This window comes from Canis lupus, chromosome 2, assembly GCF_003254725.2.
Source record: "Canis lupus dingo isolate Sandy chromosome 2, ASM325472v2, whole genome shotgun sequence".
NCBI lineage: Eukaryota > Metazoa > Chordata > Mammalia > Carnivora > Canidae > Canis > Canis lupus.
This window is the reverse complement of record NC_064244.1, coordinates 17,685,170-17,702,204: the sequence shown is the minus strand read 5'-3', so window position 1 is coordinate 17,702,204 and position 17,035 is coordinate 17,685,170. Positions and strand designations below refer to the sequence as shown.

Here is a 17,035-nt window from a genome sequence, read left to right as displayed (position 1 = left end):
TATGAATATGGGATATCTTCCCATTTATTTAGGTCTTCTTTAATTTCATTCAGCAATGTTTTGTAGCTTCCATTGTATAAGTCTTTTGCCTCTTTGGTTAAATTTATTCCTAAGTATTTTATTCTTTTTAATGCTATTGTAAATGGAAATGTTTTCTTAATTTCCTTTTCAGATTTTTCATTAATAGTATGTAGAAATGCAACTGATTTTTGGATTTTGATTTTGTATCATTTGTTTATTAGCTCTTTTTTTTTTTTTTTTTTGGTGGAAGCTTTAGGTTTTTCCACATATAAAATCATGCCATCTGTGAAAAGAGATTATTTTACTTCTCTTTGATAGTTTTACTTCTTTTCGAGTTTGATGCTTTTGTTTTTTTTTCTTTAATTAATTCAGCTAAAACTTCTAGTACTATGTTGAAAGCAATTAAAAGCAGCAGTCAGCCTTCAAAACCCACAACTCTGATAGTTTGAAGGGCAAGGTCCTTTCTATCCACCCTGGCCCTAGCAAGCTGCACTAGAAACTCAGTCTGTGGCCCTTGTGCTGTCAGCCACAAAGATTGGGGAATATGGTAGCGACTACCATAAGGGAAAGGTTGAAATTCATTGAAATTTACTAGATCTCCACTGTGTGTTCTAAGACTTCTACTAGAGTCCAGAGTTCCCAAATAATTACCTCGGACAGTTCCCACCATTTCAATAGTTGTTTAGATGAAATGATGGATTCCTAGAGTCTCCTATTCCCACCATCTTCTGTGATGTCACTCTCACAAAAGTTGACTGTCCAGCTTTTGGGAGAGTTTGCCTATCCTGCTAGCCTGATATATTTTTGTTTCAATAAGGTCAAGGTCTTGGGTAAATTCTTTGTGGAACAGTTGGCCTCCTTTTGTTTCAAAGTCAGATTTACCACTAATCCTGGTTGGCCATGTGACACATTTATGTAATTCAAAAAACCTTGAGGGTGAGTGTGAGAAAATATAATTACCTTTTCTTTGCTTCTGAAATTGATACAAATCCAAATCAGGCCAAATTTTTTGAATTTATGTAAATTATGTACATTTAAAAGTCATGAATGACTCATTTAAAATATCTTTTTTTGTGTGCGATAAATCAGTAAAAGTGTTTAAGAAACAAACATTTTGTTTCATCTGTTTCATAACCAACTTATTTTTGTCAGTCAAGTCTTGGCTTAATGAAAAAAACAAAAGACCTTTGTCCTATATTTTTACCACCTTTTGCATCCTGCCTGAATAACCTTAAATTTAGAATGTTTTAAAAAATCAATGAGAGGACTATATCACATTTCTTATTAGGTAGCAGTTTATAACTTTTATAATTCTAACAAAAATGGTCAGTCTTGGGGCTTTCCACTTGATGATAAACTACTCATTTAAAATTTAAAAAAAAAATGCAATGTTTCCAGCAGCTTCATTTTGAATTGCTTATCTTTACCAACATTCCACATGTGGGCTGGCTATCTAATTACTGATATCTGCATCAAAATATTAATCCATGTTTTACTTCTGAAAAATAATAAAATAGGTGTTTAGGGGCTAATATTGTGTTTTATAAACATTTTTGTTTGTATTTTCTTTTTAAAATTATCATTTTTTATGTAGGCTCTATGCCCAACATGGAGCCCAGCTCAGGGCTTGAACTCACAACCCTGAGATCAAGACCTGAGCTGAGATCTAGAGTTGGATGCTTAACCAACTGAGCCATCTAGGTGCTCCTATTTTTGCTTTTAAAGAAAGAAATCCACCCATCATGTAAGGAATATGCATCCTGTGAACGAACTAGCAGATTTTCTCCTCTGAGAGGAACTTTCCGACTTTGAAGACAACCAGTATGGTTGAGGCTGGGCATCAAGGCTTTATTACAAATCTTTTGTCACTCTTTTCTCTCTTTTTCTGGAGAACTTTCTAGAGAAAGCCTTCTAGAACTTTCTGCTTCCCAGCCTCAAGGAGATTTCTTCTTATGTCTAGCCTCTCACTTTTCTTCTGGCTAAAGGAACAGAGCTCTGTGAGAACTGTGTCTTTTGAATCTAAGAAAAAAAAAAAAAAAGACACTCCAAGCACTGAATATAGAGAATGAGGGGGATCAGTTTCAGCACATCAGAAAATGTTTCCAGCATGAAGCATTTTCATTGCCTGCTATTTCTGTGTCTGGGGTGGGTTGTCTGCTGAGGGACCATTGGTTCAGCTGCTTCCCAGAGGGAACCCCAGCTTTCTGGCCCAGGTAATGGCCTCCTGTCACACAGCCCCTTCTGAGCCAGCTCTCGGGCACACAGCTGTTTCACTTCTCCCCTTCTCTGCAGGCCAGCCTGGCTCCGGGTTTCTCCGATCACCCTTTCACCACCCCCCTTCCTCACCCCTCTCCCACATGTGTCCCTTTCTTCCCTTCCTCTGTGTCTGCTCTTCTCAGAAGTTAGCTTACAAAGCAAAGTTGTAACTTTGAATTCCTGTTTTTCCAACTACCCTCATGTGACAGGATATCTCCTTATTGGAGGTTTTCCCTAATTTCAGAAGCCCTTTAAAAGTGACAGCTTCCTCCATACCTCTTTTCAGCAGGGCAGCTCTGAGAACAGAGTAGGGGAAGGGGTGAGCGGGTGCCTGCATTGTTTTGGCTCCTTCTTACCCCCTCGTCTCCATCAGTGGAAGCGAAGGATAAACTCTGGGCCATGAAGCTGTCCCTACTCCTGGTTTTCCTCTCTCTTATTCCGGTTGCTGTACAGCTGTTGGGTAAGTTGACTGAAGCAGAAGCTTTCAGACTTGGGGCCTGGGGGCTATGCCACATTTCCTTTGGGGTCAAGGTTAATGGATGGATTCCTTTTAATATCTGTGGTGAGGAGGAAAGCCAAAGTCCCGCGCCCCATCAGCTCTGTGGGAAACCGGTTGCCTCCTCCTGGCTGCCAGGCCTAGAAGCCCGGGGCCTGGAGAAGCAAGGCTGCTTCTCCAGCCAGAGGTGCCACCTGGCCTCGAGCCCCACAGAACCCCTGTCTCCTCCTGACTTCTCCCACGTCCCATCATTCTTTCTCTGCTCTGTTCTTAGAGGGATTTCCTTTGTGGTTTCTGCGTTCTGGTTTTCAATTCACAATAATCCTGTCTAACCACCAAGAAATATCTTCTGGAATGTTTTGGCCAAAAGGAGGAAGGCACTGGTGTCTTTCCTCATGGTGGGTCTAAGGACAGGATCATAGATCATCCTCCAAAGAGGGATTCCATGAGATTTTTACAATGCGTGTTTTTCTGTGAACAAATCTTTTAATTATTCATGGTTTTTATAGCTACAAAGTTCATCTTTATCAGTATTCTAAGTTGTTCAAACTGACACTTTCTTCCTCTTCTTTTTTCTTTTTCTTTCTGGAGACTGGTGATTGCTCATGAGGAACTTTTTTTTTTTTTTTTTTTTATATAACTTTTCAATTCTCAAACACATTGTCGAGTCTGTCTTTTCTCGTTCTCTAGATGCAAACTGCTTAAACTTCAGAATGAGAGTGCCTGTTAGAATTTTCATTCCCAGTTCCCTTTTGAAATGAGATTGAAAGGATCTCAACTTTGAACTTTTGGTTCCTGATCCCCCTTTTCTCCTACATCAGCACAGGCCACCTCTGCCAATGGCATTCCATACCTTCCATGTAATGGTGAGAGCAGGAATGGGAGCATATTAATAACACAGAAACTCCAACCATCAGGAGACTTCAGAGAGGGTGCTGACCACAGAAAACGTTAAATCATTAAGCATTAAGTAGCAGTGATTATATGGGGCACCTGGGTGGCTCAGTCACTTAAGCATTGGGCTTTTGGTCTCAGCTCAGAGCTTGATCTTAGGGTGGTGAATTCAAGCCCCAAACTGGGCTCCATTCTGGGTGTGGAGCCTACTTAAAAAAAAAAAAAAAAAAAAAAAAAAAAGTAGCAGTGATTATACAAGTGAAGGCCTCCTGCCCCTGCAGGGAAGCTACGGAATTACTCTATGTATTAGTTCCCTGCTCTAACAGGGAGCTTAATGTTACCTGCCCCATGCTTTTGCAAGGATTCAATGAGTTACAAAATATGAAATGTTTGGAACATAGTATGGGCCATAGGAATTGCTCCCTAAGTGCTGACAATTAGAAGTAGTGAGTTCTTGTTCCCACAGTAGTAACTAATTATCCAATAAAAGCAGTAGATTTAAAGGAGAGATTTCCCAAGAAACTATGCTGAGGAAAAATTTAGAGCCTGAGAAGATATTTTGCCTTATTTCTGGCTACAAAGCATATCTCTGATTGAGTAAGGGGTGCTGGAGGAGGAGATGCTTAACCCAAGTGGGAGAAAACCACATTTTCAAGTGTTCATCTTGCAAGTCTGCAAGTGGAAGAGGTAAAACCAAGACCAATGAAAATCTTCTAAGACTTGTGCTGTCCCACATAGAATCATCTGCATAGGATTAAGTTCCTTGTCACTGAAAGTCTTCAGGCAGAATCTAGGTGAACAGTTCAAGGGCTCTCTGTATGTGACCTGGAGCCTAACGCAGGAAGTCCAATAGAAACATTATTAGCGGGGATCCCTGGGTGGATCAGCAGTTTAGCGCCTGCCTTTGGCCCAGGGCGTGATCCTGTAGACCCAGGATCGAGTCCCGCGTTGGGCTCCCAGCATGGAGCTTGCTTCTCCCTCCTCCTGTGTCTCTGCCTCTCTCTCTCTCTCTATCATAAATAAATAAATCTTTAAAAGAAAAAAAAAGAAACCTTATTAGCTACATTATATAGCCACACTAAAAAACATTGATTTTATGAATATCTTTTATTTAACCTGATATGTCTAAAATATTTTTAGTAAAGAAATGTATTGGGATATTTTTATATTCATCTTTTAAAAGTTAGATTTTCAAAATCCAGAATGTATTTTGTACTTAGAGCACTTCTCAATTCAGACTGGCCTCATTTCAAGTGTACCAGAGACTTGGTGCTGAATGCAATGGCTTATGGCTAATGGCTACCATATTGGGTCCCATAGATACTAATTTTCTCTAAATTGACTCTTAATGCTTTGGGACAAGAAATGTTTCTCAATTTGCTTAGGAGAGTTTTCCTCCTTGAGACAGCAGAATGCCTTTACTCTGATGAATGTCTTCCTCTTCATAGGCACAAATATGGGGGAAGCAGGGAGTTGCTGAAGATCTGTTTACTCAGAGAATAAAAAACAAACAGAAACATGGGTAAGGGAGCTTCTTACAGAATTTTTTTCTTTAACTTGAGAACCTATAATTCTGATTTTACCTTTTCTTGGTTCAAACAGCACATGAACAGAGGTTAGTTACTGCTCAGTTAGCAGTAGAACAAAGGGTATATGAATTCCTTTACCCCTGCACCCCCTGCCCTGGCTCCCTACCCATAAAGAAAACCCACAGAAAGGTCTCCCTACTTTCTGTGGTTTATTTTTCTTTCAATTCAGAACCCAGCGCACTCCACGTCATCAGCACTGTGAGCATCCATGTCCTACCTTGAGGTCCTAGGAGGCCAGGCATGTGGTTGGGGGACGGGGGGGCAATTCTTAGCTTTCTTCTTGCCCTGCTGTTTAGCCGAAAGAATTGCATTCAGCACCAATGTTTAGACCTCAGTGGTGATATAGTCATAGTCATGATACAGTGAGAGATGCTCAGACTCAGAGGTTGGACCTCAGCAGAGGAACATAGCTTAAAATGGGATGGTTTGGTGCATAAGCAATAATATGTTGGTAAACTTAACAATTAGTTCCCAGAGAAGAAAAAAAAAAAAAAAGCACTGATTTGTGGCATTTACTGATTTTCATGGTGTAACATTCCTGTCACAGCTGATTTCAAACTACCAATGTAATGGTACTGGAGGCAGACTTGGAAAGGATGCCAACAGTAGGACCTCACTAGCCAGTGATTATTAAAAAAAAAAAAAAAAAAAAAAGATACAGTGAATTTGATCTCTGGCACAGTCCCATGCTGCATCCACCGTCCTTGTTTGATAGATAAGAAAATTGAAGTCCTGACAGGTTAAGTGATCTTTCCAGAGTCTCACAACTAGTTAATGGCACAACCAATTTAGTGCTCAGAGCTCCTGACTCCCAAGGCAATGCAGGGTACCTGGGTGACTCAGTGGTTGACCATCTGCCTTTGGCTCAGGGAATGATCCTGGGGTCCTGGGATTGAGTCACGCATCAGACTCCCTATGCCTATGTCTCTGGGTCTCTCATGAATAAATTAAAAATTAAAAAATAAACAGAAGCAATGCATTTTTTTGGTATATGAATTATTGGTTAATACCAATCTAGAATTTCTTCAAGAAATAATTCCCCTTTGCCATTCCCTTAGTCATTTTAATTTTCATAAAATTTTCTTTATAAGATTTCTAATTTTAGGGATCCCTGGGTGGCGCAGCGGTTTGGCGCCTGCCTTTGGCCCAGGGCGCGATTCTGGAGACCCGGGATCGAATCCCACATCGGGCTCCCGGTGCATGGAGCCTGCTTCTCCCTCTGCCTGTGTCTCTGCCTCTCTCTCTCTCTGTAACTATCATAAATAAATAAAAATTTAAAAAAAAAATAAAAAAAAAAGATTTCTAATTTTATCTCTAATCTCTTCATTTCTTCCTTTACATGTGACTTCTTTTAGACACCGGATTTAAGACATGCTTTCTAAAGTTACTGAGCAAAACCAAGTTCTTGTCATTTTCTTTTTTCCACTGTTCTTATATTTGTCTATTTTTCCTGTTACTGTTCCAAACTTCATCTGACTTTTCTGAAATTGAGAGATGGAGATCTGTGTATGTAGGATATTACAAAGGTAAGATGACAGTTGCCTTGTCACATGACAATTCAGTGCCTTAGGGGGTGCTGAACCTAATTTCTCAGTAGAAGGAGTCATCATTGGTTAAATGTCAACTTTACAGAGTCAAATATGCTCAACATCAGTTAAAGACAAAAGAACCCTTGTCTTCAGAAAGGAGCTGAAGACCTTCAACACTCAGATCTGTCCTCTGGGACTGGAACATGAGCAGCTAAGGATCAGAGCTAGGAGGTCACAGAGGCCACGAAAGGAGTTGAACAAAAGGAAAGTAGCCTCTGAAGTAGCTTACCTCCATAGCAGAGAGGGAATGAAACTGACGTCATAATGAGAATATTAGTGTCCTCTTGTTTCTTGGCTACCATCATGCATTGTTGGATGGAAACATCATGGGGTTAGTTTGGTCCTTAGAGGAAACTAGTGAAAATCAGGACAAAAGTAAGAATAAAAGAGGTAAGAAAGCAATACCCTTTTAAAAAGAATTGAATCTGACATAGGAGAAAACACTATTTTTTATATTCCCCAAATGAATAGTGAAAGGGAATAAAGGGGAAAGGAGAAAAAATGAGTGGGAAATATCAGAAAGGGAGACAGAACATGAGAGACTCCTAACTCTGGGAAATGAACTAGGGGTGGTGGAAGGGGAGGTGGACAGGAGGTGGTGGTGACTGAGTGATGGGCACTGAGGGGGGCACTTGATGGGATGAGCACTGGGTGTTATTCTATATGTTGGCAAATTGAACACCAAAAAAATAAATTTTATTTAAAAAAAGGAATTTTAAGAAAAAAAAAAACCTTCTAAGACAACTTTGTCCACTTACAAACCAAGTTAAAGTCACAGAGCACTTTCAGAACCTTAGTCACATTCATTAATCATTTTCAGATCCTTAACAACAGCCGCATGATGTAAGAAGGGTCGGTGTTACCATCCACCTTTTATTACAGGAGAAAACAGGCTCAGAAGTCAGCTAGCCAATAAGGACCAGAGCTGATTCTTGACTATTGTCTTCTGGCTCCGAGGCTAAGAATTTACCAGCTGGGGTGTGTAGACCAGGGAAGATATAGATCAGGAAAGACATAAAATGTGCTCAAAACAACAGTATGTCAAAGAAGGACTTAGTCCCTCTATTTATATCAACTGTTTAGACTTTTCACTCGGGGAAGGGAAAGAGGTTATTAATACTGGGATGTATGCTTTATGCAAAATGACATGCTGGGTGTTTTTACATAAATTATCTCATTTAGAAGTTTGTGGTAAGTCTATCAAGGAGCATTATTATCCCTATTTTACAGATGAGGAAATCGAGGCTGGAGTGATTACTTTAACTGAGGCAATACCACAAGCGAATGATGGAGTCAGAATTTGATCACAAGTTTGCTGACCTCAAAGAATATACCCTTCTCCACCACATCATCTGTCTCTTGAGTTTGGAAACTGGAGTCTCCATCATCTCTGTTCCTTTCTCTGGTCTGCTGCAACAGCTCTATTTTCTCTGGTCTCATCCTGTTCTGAACCATTTCACGCTGTCTTCAAAACTGATTTTCCTAAGTTAATGATAATAATTAACATGTATATAGCGATTTCTGTGTGTCAGGAACTGTTCTCAGTGCTTTATTTGGGTGATCTCATTGAAGCCTCACGACAACCAGCAAGTCCTAAGATTTTCCCCTCATTTTTCAGATGGTGAAAAGGAAGCACAGAGTAGTTTAGAAACTTCACCAAAGTCACACACCCAGTGAGTGACAAGAGTTCTGATTATGCCATGGTCAAATGGACATGATACATAAGGATTAATTTTTTAAAGATTCTATTTATTTATTCATGAGAGACACACAGAGAGAGAGGCAGAGACACAGGCAGAGGGAGAAGCAGGGATCCCAATGTGAGACTCCATCCCAGGACCCCAGGATCACGCCCTGAGCCAAAGGCAGACGCTCAACTATTAAGCCACCCAGGTGTCCCCATAAAGATGAACTAATTAATGAGCATGGCTGCGAAGAGAAGAAGATTGGTGTAGTGTCAAATTTTTACCTATAGATTTTGTCCTAGAACGAGGGGAGAGGCTGGCATTCTGAGGTTGAAGTTCTAGGAGAGAAAGAAAAGGAGAACAAGTGGAGAGGCAGAGAGGGGTAGAGTCCAGGACATAGGTAAAGAAATCAGCAGACCGAGGGAGACCTACTGAGATGGAAATGAACAAACCCAGGAAGGGTGTAGTTCTTCATATCTTTAGGAAGGAAGACAGGAAGTTGGATAAATGTCTTATGCCTGGCCTCTCCTTTCTCCTTGAGGTCATAACCCTTATTGGATTCACACTTGTACCTCCCCAAATGGCCAAATGCAGTGACTTAAAATTATTAGGCTCTCTGAATATTTGGTGAATGAATGAAAGATCAAAGTGACAACCAAAATAATTCTTAATTTTTCCTTTATTCTTTTGTTCAATTTTGCCAAACCTAACACTGTGATCCTTAGTCTTCCCCATGCCCCCAGTACTTGGCATAGTTTTTGGTTTTGTGTTTTTTGCATGTACTAGGTGAATGATAAATAACTGCTTTTCACTTAACTTCGGTTCTTAGAGGACACAAATGAAGGTTTTTACATTCATTTACTGAGGCTAATGGACAGATTTCTTAGTTTGGGCTGCTTAAGATGCTGTCTCTCTGACAATGATTTGAGCGAATAGTTTTCTTGGGAGACAGTCCCAGGAAACCCTGGCAAAGGAGTAAGGAGGTGGGACTGGAAGGGAAGGAGCCAGTGACCACTGGGAACACCTGGGGTTCAGCCCTGCTAGAGTGCTCTGGGTGACAATGTAGGATATGTGCCTCAGAGTTATCCCTCCCAACGTGCCAGGGACTTGGGGTGTTCATTCATCAATTGCTATCAGTCACTGGTAAAAGGCTACTACTCAGGGGCTTCTCTGGCCTTTTTTGTCTTCACAGTGTGTAGGCACAGGGGACTCAGATGCCCCCCAGGCCCAGAGATGCTATGCTGACCTTGGGGAGTGGGGCTCATGTGCACTGAAATGGCAAAAGGCAAGAAGAGATAAGTAGGGTTCTGGCAGTATCTGGTACAAAGTATCCACTTATTTTCCTCTTACCCAGCTTCACTGTCTTGCAAAAGATAAAGATGTTTGCAGCTCAGCATTTTATTTGCCAGCAGGGAAAGTCTATAAATGTATAAGGAAATACAGCATATAATACTTATATCTCTAGATAGTCAAATTTAATCACCTAATTTTCTTTGCTAATCAATTTAGAAATTTAATTATTAACCCAATGTCAATGGAAAAATTAACCCAATGACAATGGAAAAATTTAAATCTGTTAAAACATGCTTAAGAGAATATTTGGGGCACCTGGGTGGCTCAGTTGGTTAGGCGTCTGACTTTTGATCTCAGTTCGGGTCTTGATCTTGAGGTTGTGGGTTTGGGCCTTGCCTTGGGCTCCTTGGTAGGCATGGAGCCTATTAAAAAAAAAAAAAAGAATATTCACACTCATGTTATTGGGTATCTAGTCTTCAGTTATTTTGACTTGAAATATTCATCTGGAACTTACTGCTTCTTTCATGTGTGTATTTTGACCTTTGAGGTTTCTGCCTTTAAATTAACTGCAGGTGGTGTGAGCTCAATGTGGCACAAAAGTTGTCTCTGGTTTGTCCTTGCAAGGTTACTTGCACAGTGCCTGGCACATATTTGTTGAAAAATTAATATGAGGTTAGAAAAATAGAGTTAAGGATGGAAGAAGGGTCTCTTCAATCCTGTAAATAAATATCTGATGTGTAAGTATTTAATAAGCAAAAATTAAAACACAATTAATTCCATAATTGAGATGGCAGGGAAATGAATATAGAAATTCCACCATCCTCTTTTGTTAGCTTTGTAATATTTCTATTACAATAACATAGTTAGTATAGAAAAAGAACAGAAAACATTGGTGTGGTTGATAGTGGCAAAAATACCACAAGATGACTTTTAGTCAAGGCCTTGGATCATTTTCAGAGGAAGAAATATGACATTTTAAATCAGAGACACTACACAGATACCATGATAAAAGTAAAACTCAGTGTTGACTAGTGGGGGAGAGGAATTATGTATGACTGTGGAATCATAAAATGATAATTTTACATTTCCTTATATTGTCTGGCAAAGGCAATATCAAACTTGCACTGCTCCCTAATGTCAAAGATAAATAAAGGAAGCCAGAATAGATAAGGGTGAATTGAAATAGAGCTTTTCATTTCCAAGTACTCCTTGTATAAACATTTATAGATTGTTCTTTGGTAAAAATAAACTTTCAGGGAAAGAAGCTAACATTAAACGTACTCATCATCATTAATCAGTTATTAAATAAAATAATGTGTCTGGGTGTCTAGTCAAGGTGCTTCAGATTTAATTAATATTCTTTCATTCATTCAACTAGTATTTGTCGACAGACTATAATGCTCCAAAAAGAGAGGATAGAGTACTGAACCAGAAAAATGAAGTCTACTTGTGGAATTTACATTCCAGTGGAGGGATACAGGCAAAAGATAACTAAGTGATTTCTTAAAGAGAATATATTTTAAGATGGTTGTGAATGCTATATAGAAAATAAAAGAGCAAAATTGGGATAGTCTGCTCACTAAGGAGTTGACACTTGAACTAGGGCCTTAAAGAGCATCCCAAGAAGAGAGAACTTGAAATATGAAATTTCTAAAGTGGAAATTAAGTGTTTGAGGAACAGAAAGGCCTGTGGCTGGAAGGTGGTAGCCTAGGAGATAGCCAGACAGGAACTTGAAATATGAAATTTCTAAAGTGGAAATTAAGTGTTTGAGGAACAGAAAGGCCTGTGGCTGGAAGGTGGTATCCTAAGAGATAGCCAGACAGGATCATGTCCTCCCTAGGGAGCTAGGATGTGGAGGCTGATATTTTTGTCCTATGTACAATAGTGTACTCTTGAAGGTTTTAAATTTTGGGGAAGATATAGTTAAAAACAAAATCTCCTCCCAGCTTAGAAAACCTCTCACAAAGCTAGAAGAAAAAGAAAACAGTTTCATGGTTGAATAAGCATTCAACCAGAATGGGATGCACATCACAGGCAATCTACTAAAAAGACTGCAAAAAGGGGGAAAAAATCAGACTAATCTATGTAGTTAAATAGAAACAACCTATTACATGAGGTAGGTTTTGTGGTTTGGAGTCAGGTGGCAAAGTAGGCCCATCTCACCCAGGAAACTGGGAGAATCAAGTGTTATATTCTTTGATGCTTGCATTTTTAAGAGGAAGACCAGAGTAAGACTGTGGTGGCTTGGTCTAGGATGGTAGCTGTGGAGACAGAAAAGAATGGATTAGAGTATATGTATCTGTCAGGGTTCTCCAGGGAAACAGAACCAATAGGTTATGTGGGTGTGTTTGTATGTGTATGTATCTCTATATCTGTCTGTCCATCCATCCATCCATCCATCCATCCATCCATCCATCCATCCATCCGTCTACCCATCTATCAATCATCTTCTATCTTTTGAGAATATTTAAGGAATTGGCTCATGCAGTTGTGAAGGCTGGCAAGTCCAAAATAGGGGTAGGCTGGCAGGCTGGAAACTCAAGAAAGAGTTGATATTGCAGTCCAAGTTCAAAGGCAGTCTGGAGGTAAAATTCTTTTTCTCTTTAGGGACCTCAGTCTGTTATCTTGCAGGCCTTCCACTGACTGGATGAAGCCCACCCACAGTACTGAGGATAATCTACTTAAAGTCTAGCTTCAAATGAACCTTCACAGCAGCATCCAGTGTTTGACCAAATATCTGGAAACTGTGACCTAGCCAAGCTGACACATAAAATTAACTATCACAGTATATTTTTGGATAGAGCCAATAGATTCTGCTTTTGTTCTAGAAAGTGAAGGAAATCAGGGAATCCAGGATGTCCTAGGGTTTTAGCTTATGGATATTAGTGGATGATGATACCATTAATGAAAAACGGAAGATTGGAGGTTTGCTTATTAAATGCCATAATATTTAGAGAAAAATCAAGATGGAACTGCAGATGAAAATTGCATGAAATAAAAATCAAATAAGTATAAAAATCTCTAAAAGAAGAACAACACTACTTGTGCATAAAGACTTTCAAGCACCTTACCTTAAATATCTGGTTACCAACTAGTTGAACGACTGAATTTGTGATTAATAAATGTTGGCTGTTTGATGATGCTGAAGTATGGGGTGGAAAATATTACTGTTTATGAGGTGTTACTGAGCAAAACTGTCTGAAGATAAGTCTAGATAGGAAAACAATAGGTGGAATAGCATACAAATTAAATGTAAAGGACAATATAGTTGAGTTCACAGATATATATGAAAAATTTCAGACTTCATTACCATTTTAGATAGAAAAGCGTAGACTTACATTTGTGTGTGGCGAATTATCATAGTAAGCTTTTCTCCCTTATGTCCTGTGTTTTATTATAAACAGAACATGATATTATTAATATTTTAATTTTATTGCCAACACAGAAAGTTACTCATCTTGTCACACCAGGACATGGGCAGCAACAAGATGAGATCAAGTCTGGGAAGGAGTTCAGCTAAATGGGAGGAGCTTCAGCCAGGCATTGCATACTCAGTTGACAGATGTCAACTCCAGAGAAGCAAACAGAAGCAGGTGTTCTGAATTGAGACTATTGAGTCCCAATTCCAAGAAATCAAACCAGCAGAAATGAGAAACCCAGCCGAGGACGCCCGGCTAAGGTTCAAAGTAGCACCAAATTAGGAACCCAGATGGATTAGAGGCAGGAGGTCTCTAACAAGTGTGGGGCAAGAGCAGATGCAGGAGCAGGGCAGGGAAAAATAAACTTTCAAGGCAAATTAATGGTCCAATAACTGATCTCAGGATGTAAGTGGTTCTAACCTGACAGGAGTGTTGAGACAGTAAAAAGAATATGGCTTGTGAAAAGGTTCTGTAAATGTACACTCTGCTAGTGGTACTTTTATTACTTTAAGACATTTCACTGGGATGATTTGATTAAAAATAAAGAACTAATTTAGTCAGACCCTCAAATATCTGCAATACTGGCAGCTCATTTTGAAAGAACACTTACTTAGAAGGAATTTAGTAAATTCTCAGAAGTAATGTTTGATAGTTATGTCATAAAATGAAAAGTCAGTTCTTTTCATTTGTCTATTCTTAAAAAAAAAATAAACAGAAAAGAAAAAAACCTTTCCATGAATTCAGTTTTGATTTAAGGGGGGGGCGGGGAAACTTGCCAGATCCTTTTCTTTTCTCTTTTCTTTTTTCTTTTCTTTTCTTTTCTTTTCTTTCTTCTTTTCTTTTCTTTTCTTTCTTTCTTTTCTTTTCTTTTCTTTTTCTTTTCTTTCTTTTCTTTTCTCTTTTCTTTCTTCCTTCTTCTTCCCTTCCTTCCGTCTTTCCTTCCTTTTTCTTTCTTTCTTTCTTTCTTTCTTTCTTTCTTTCTTTCTTTCTTTCTCTTTCTTTCTTTCTTCTTTCTTTCTTTCTTTCTTTTTTTCTTTCTTTCTTCCTTTCTTTCTTTCTTTCTTCTTTCTTTCTTCTTTCTTTCTTCTTTCTTTCTTTTTTCTTTTCTTTTTTCTTTTCTTTTCTTTTTTCTTTTTGCAAAATGGAAGTTCAGTTTTGCCAGCTAGCAGCTTTGTACGATAAGTATAAGCCATCCACATATATTTATTTACATTACCATTCCCAAGTTGTAAGTATAAAACAACACTGTTATTTGTAGTTATTCTAAAAAATATTACCTCAAATGAAGTAAGGATGTATACTTAATTAAACTTTACTGTGAATTTGACAAATTCATTGTTTCTTTTTGTTATACAAAGGCTAGCTTGAGTATGCCAATAAAATGAAAGTTAAAATTATATAACAGATACTAACTTCTATCTCAGTGCTATATCTCTAAGTTACCTATTGTTGCAAGGGAAAACAAAACAAAACACTGCTCTTGTAGGGCTATCCAGAAAGCACTTAGTTCAAAGATTGGCTGGACATAAAGGTAACATTTCCTAAAATAAAATTACTTTTTAAGTTACAGAAAAGCTTCATTAATGTTGTAATTAGAATAATTATGTGTGTATTTCCTTTATCTCAAAGAGAGTAGGGTTGAATCAGACTTCAAAATTCTATTCCAGGGTACACATATATTTAATTTTACTGCTTTTTGGATTTATTTCTTTTCTTTTTTAAAAGATTTTATTTATTCATGAGAGAGAGAGAGAGACAGACAGACAGACAGGCAGGCAGGCAGAGGGAGAAGCATGCAGGGAGCCTGATGTGGGACTCAATCCCAGGTCTCCAGGATCATGCCCTGGGCCGAAGGCAGGTGCTAAACTGCTGAGCTACCCAGGGATCCCCTGGATATATTTCTAAATTGTCTTTTCTCAAATGCATGTTATTTCTTTCTCTGTTATCTTCCTTTTATGCTTACTCTACTATAATTTGTGTGCATTTAAGGCAAACCTTTTTGTAATGCTCCCTGTAATGAACTAGGAAGTCTTCAGGATTTCCAGCCGATTGCTGGGGGCCCTGTGTTCTCCAGGGAGAGCCTCTCCCCCTAGTCTTTCCCCTAGCCTCAAGGACACTCCCGCTCTGGGTCTCCTGCACCACCCTCCTCCCCGCCTGGAGCAGAGGGAGCAGAGCTGGCCCAGGTAGAGTCCACTTCTCCCCTTCTCCTGGGATCATGAGTTTTATGGAAATAAAAACGTTGGGAATCTTGACCAAAAATATTATTTGTCATATGTATCCACTTAAGCATGTTTTCTTATTACTTTTTTTAAACAGACACTAGGCAATTTTTAATATACAATGAAGATCACAAGCGCTGTGTGGAAGCAGTAAGTCCCAGTGCAGTCCAAACAGCTACTTGCAACCAGGACAATGAAGCACAGAAATTTCGATGGGTGTCTGAATCCCGGATTATGAGTATTGCTTTTAAATTATGTTTGGGGGTGCCATCAAAAACTGATTGGGTTGCTGTCACTCTGTATGCCTGTGACCCGAAGAGCGAATTTCAGAAATGGGAGTGCAAAAATGACACACTTTTGGGCATCAAGGGAGAAGATTTATTTTTTAATTATGGCAATAAACAAGAAAAGAATATTATGCTTTACAAGGGTTCTGGTTTATGGAGCAGATGGAAAGTCTATGGAACTACAGATGACTTATGCTCCAGAGGTTATGAAGGTAAGAAGCATGGAATGTCTTGCCTTTCTGTCAAGTTTTTCTCATCTTTATAGCTGGAATCTAATTCAAGAAAATAAGTATATTATTGTTTAGTCTGTGCTAGAATTATTAATTGGTTGTGTTTTAGACTATTCTACGTTCTATAAATAAATGACAGTGAATGATACTTTAGCTATTTATAATTAATGGAATGACTATTTTGTGTTTTTTTAACTTTTTAAAATATTTTTTAAGTTATGGATTGCAATTCTTAGAAATGAATTTGCACTGTAGTCTTTGACCAGAAGCTTCCCATTTGACATTATTTGGTTATTGTGATAAATGAATCTAACCAGATGTTTCTTTTCCTTTGGTTTATGTTTTCCTAGAGAATGACACATGGAACAACATTCTTTCTCGAGTCAAATTGCCTAAAACGAAAGCTTGGCATTTCTTGATCTCTTAAATTTCTAAATGTTTCTCTGTCCCCTTATGAGCATTAAAAAATATAATAATCACAAGATTAGAACATCTAAGGAATTAGCTTGCAAATTACATGTAACATATTTAGTCAGCTATTTTAGAAAGTGATAGCACCTGTGGGGTAGAAAATAATTTTATATGAAGTTGGTTCCTTAAGCTCTTGAAGGTTAAATAAAACCAGAGTATTTAGTTTTATCTTGGCCAAATTTCATTCTCTGGTGGCTGCACAGAAACAACATAACACAAATAAAACAGAACTGAAACCTTTTACAAAACCTTCTTGTGTCGGATGATATGATAACCACATTCCAGGTTTGGACACTTGGTTATTTGGAAGTGTTATCTAGAACAACCTCAGAGTCAGAGGAATAGCCTGCCTTTTGGGATGAGAGATTACCTGTTTCCAAAATTACTATGTTCCTGAGGCTACAAAGATTGGTTGATTAGCTAGTTGCCGTAGCTAATCAGAGCTGGGAAGTTCAGCTCTTTCTAAGGCCATAAGCTTTCCATTTTCCTTTTTTATAAAGAGGAGGGAGGGTAGGCATTGTAGAAGAATGAGAAGAAGGGTTCAGAAAGAGGCTCTCCTGAGCCACTTAATGAACATAATGAAGT

At 38.7% G+C, this 17,035-nt stretch overlaps 1 protein-coding gene across 3 annotated transcripts in view; it reads left to right on the top strand.

The window, feature by feature from the left end:
• The first annotated feature begins 2,423 nt into the window (after positions 1-2,423).
• The window catches only part of MRC1 (mannose receptor C-type 1), a 95,360-nt gene continuing 80,748 nt past the window's right edge, over positions 2,424-17,035 (top strand). Inside the window, exons 1-3 of one of the 3 annotated variants that reach the window (XM_025445174.3) lie at positions 2,511-2,737; positions 8,076-8,250; positions 15,560-15,961. In XM_025445174.3, the coding sequence (XP_025300959.1) occupies positions 8,130-8,250; positions 15,560-15,961 (523 nt within the window). In that variant the 5' untranslated portion in view covers positions 2,511-2,737; positions 8,076-8,129. Of the gene's footprint in view, positions 2,738-7,062; positions 7,236-8,075; positions 8,251-15,559; positions 15,962-17,035 lie in introns of those variants that run through there. The other 2 variants (XM_025445173.3, XM_025445175.3) reach the window with 2 other exon arrangements.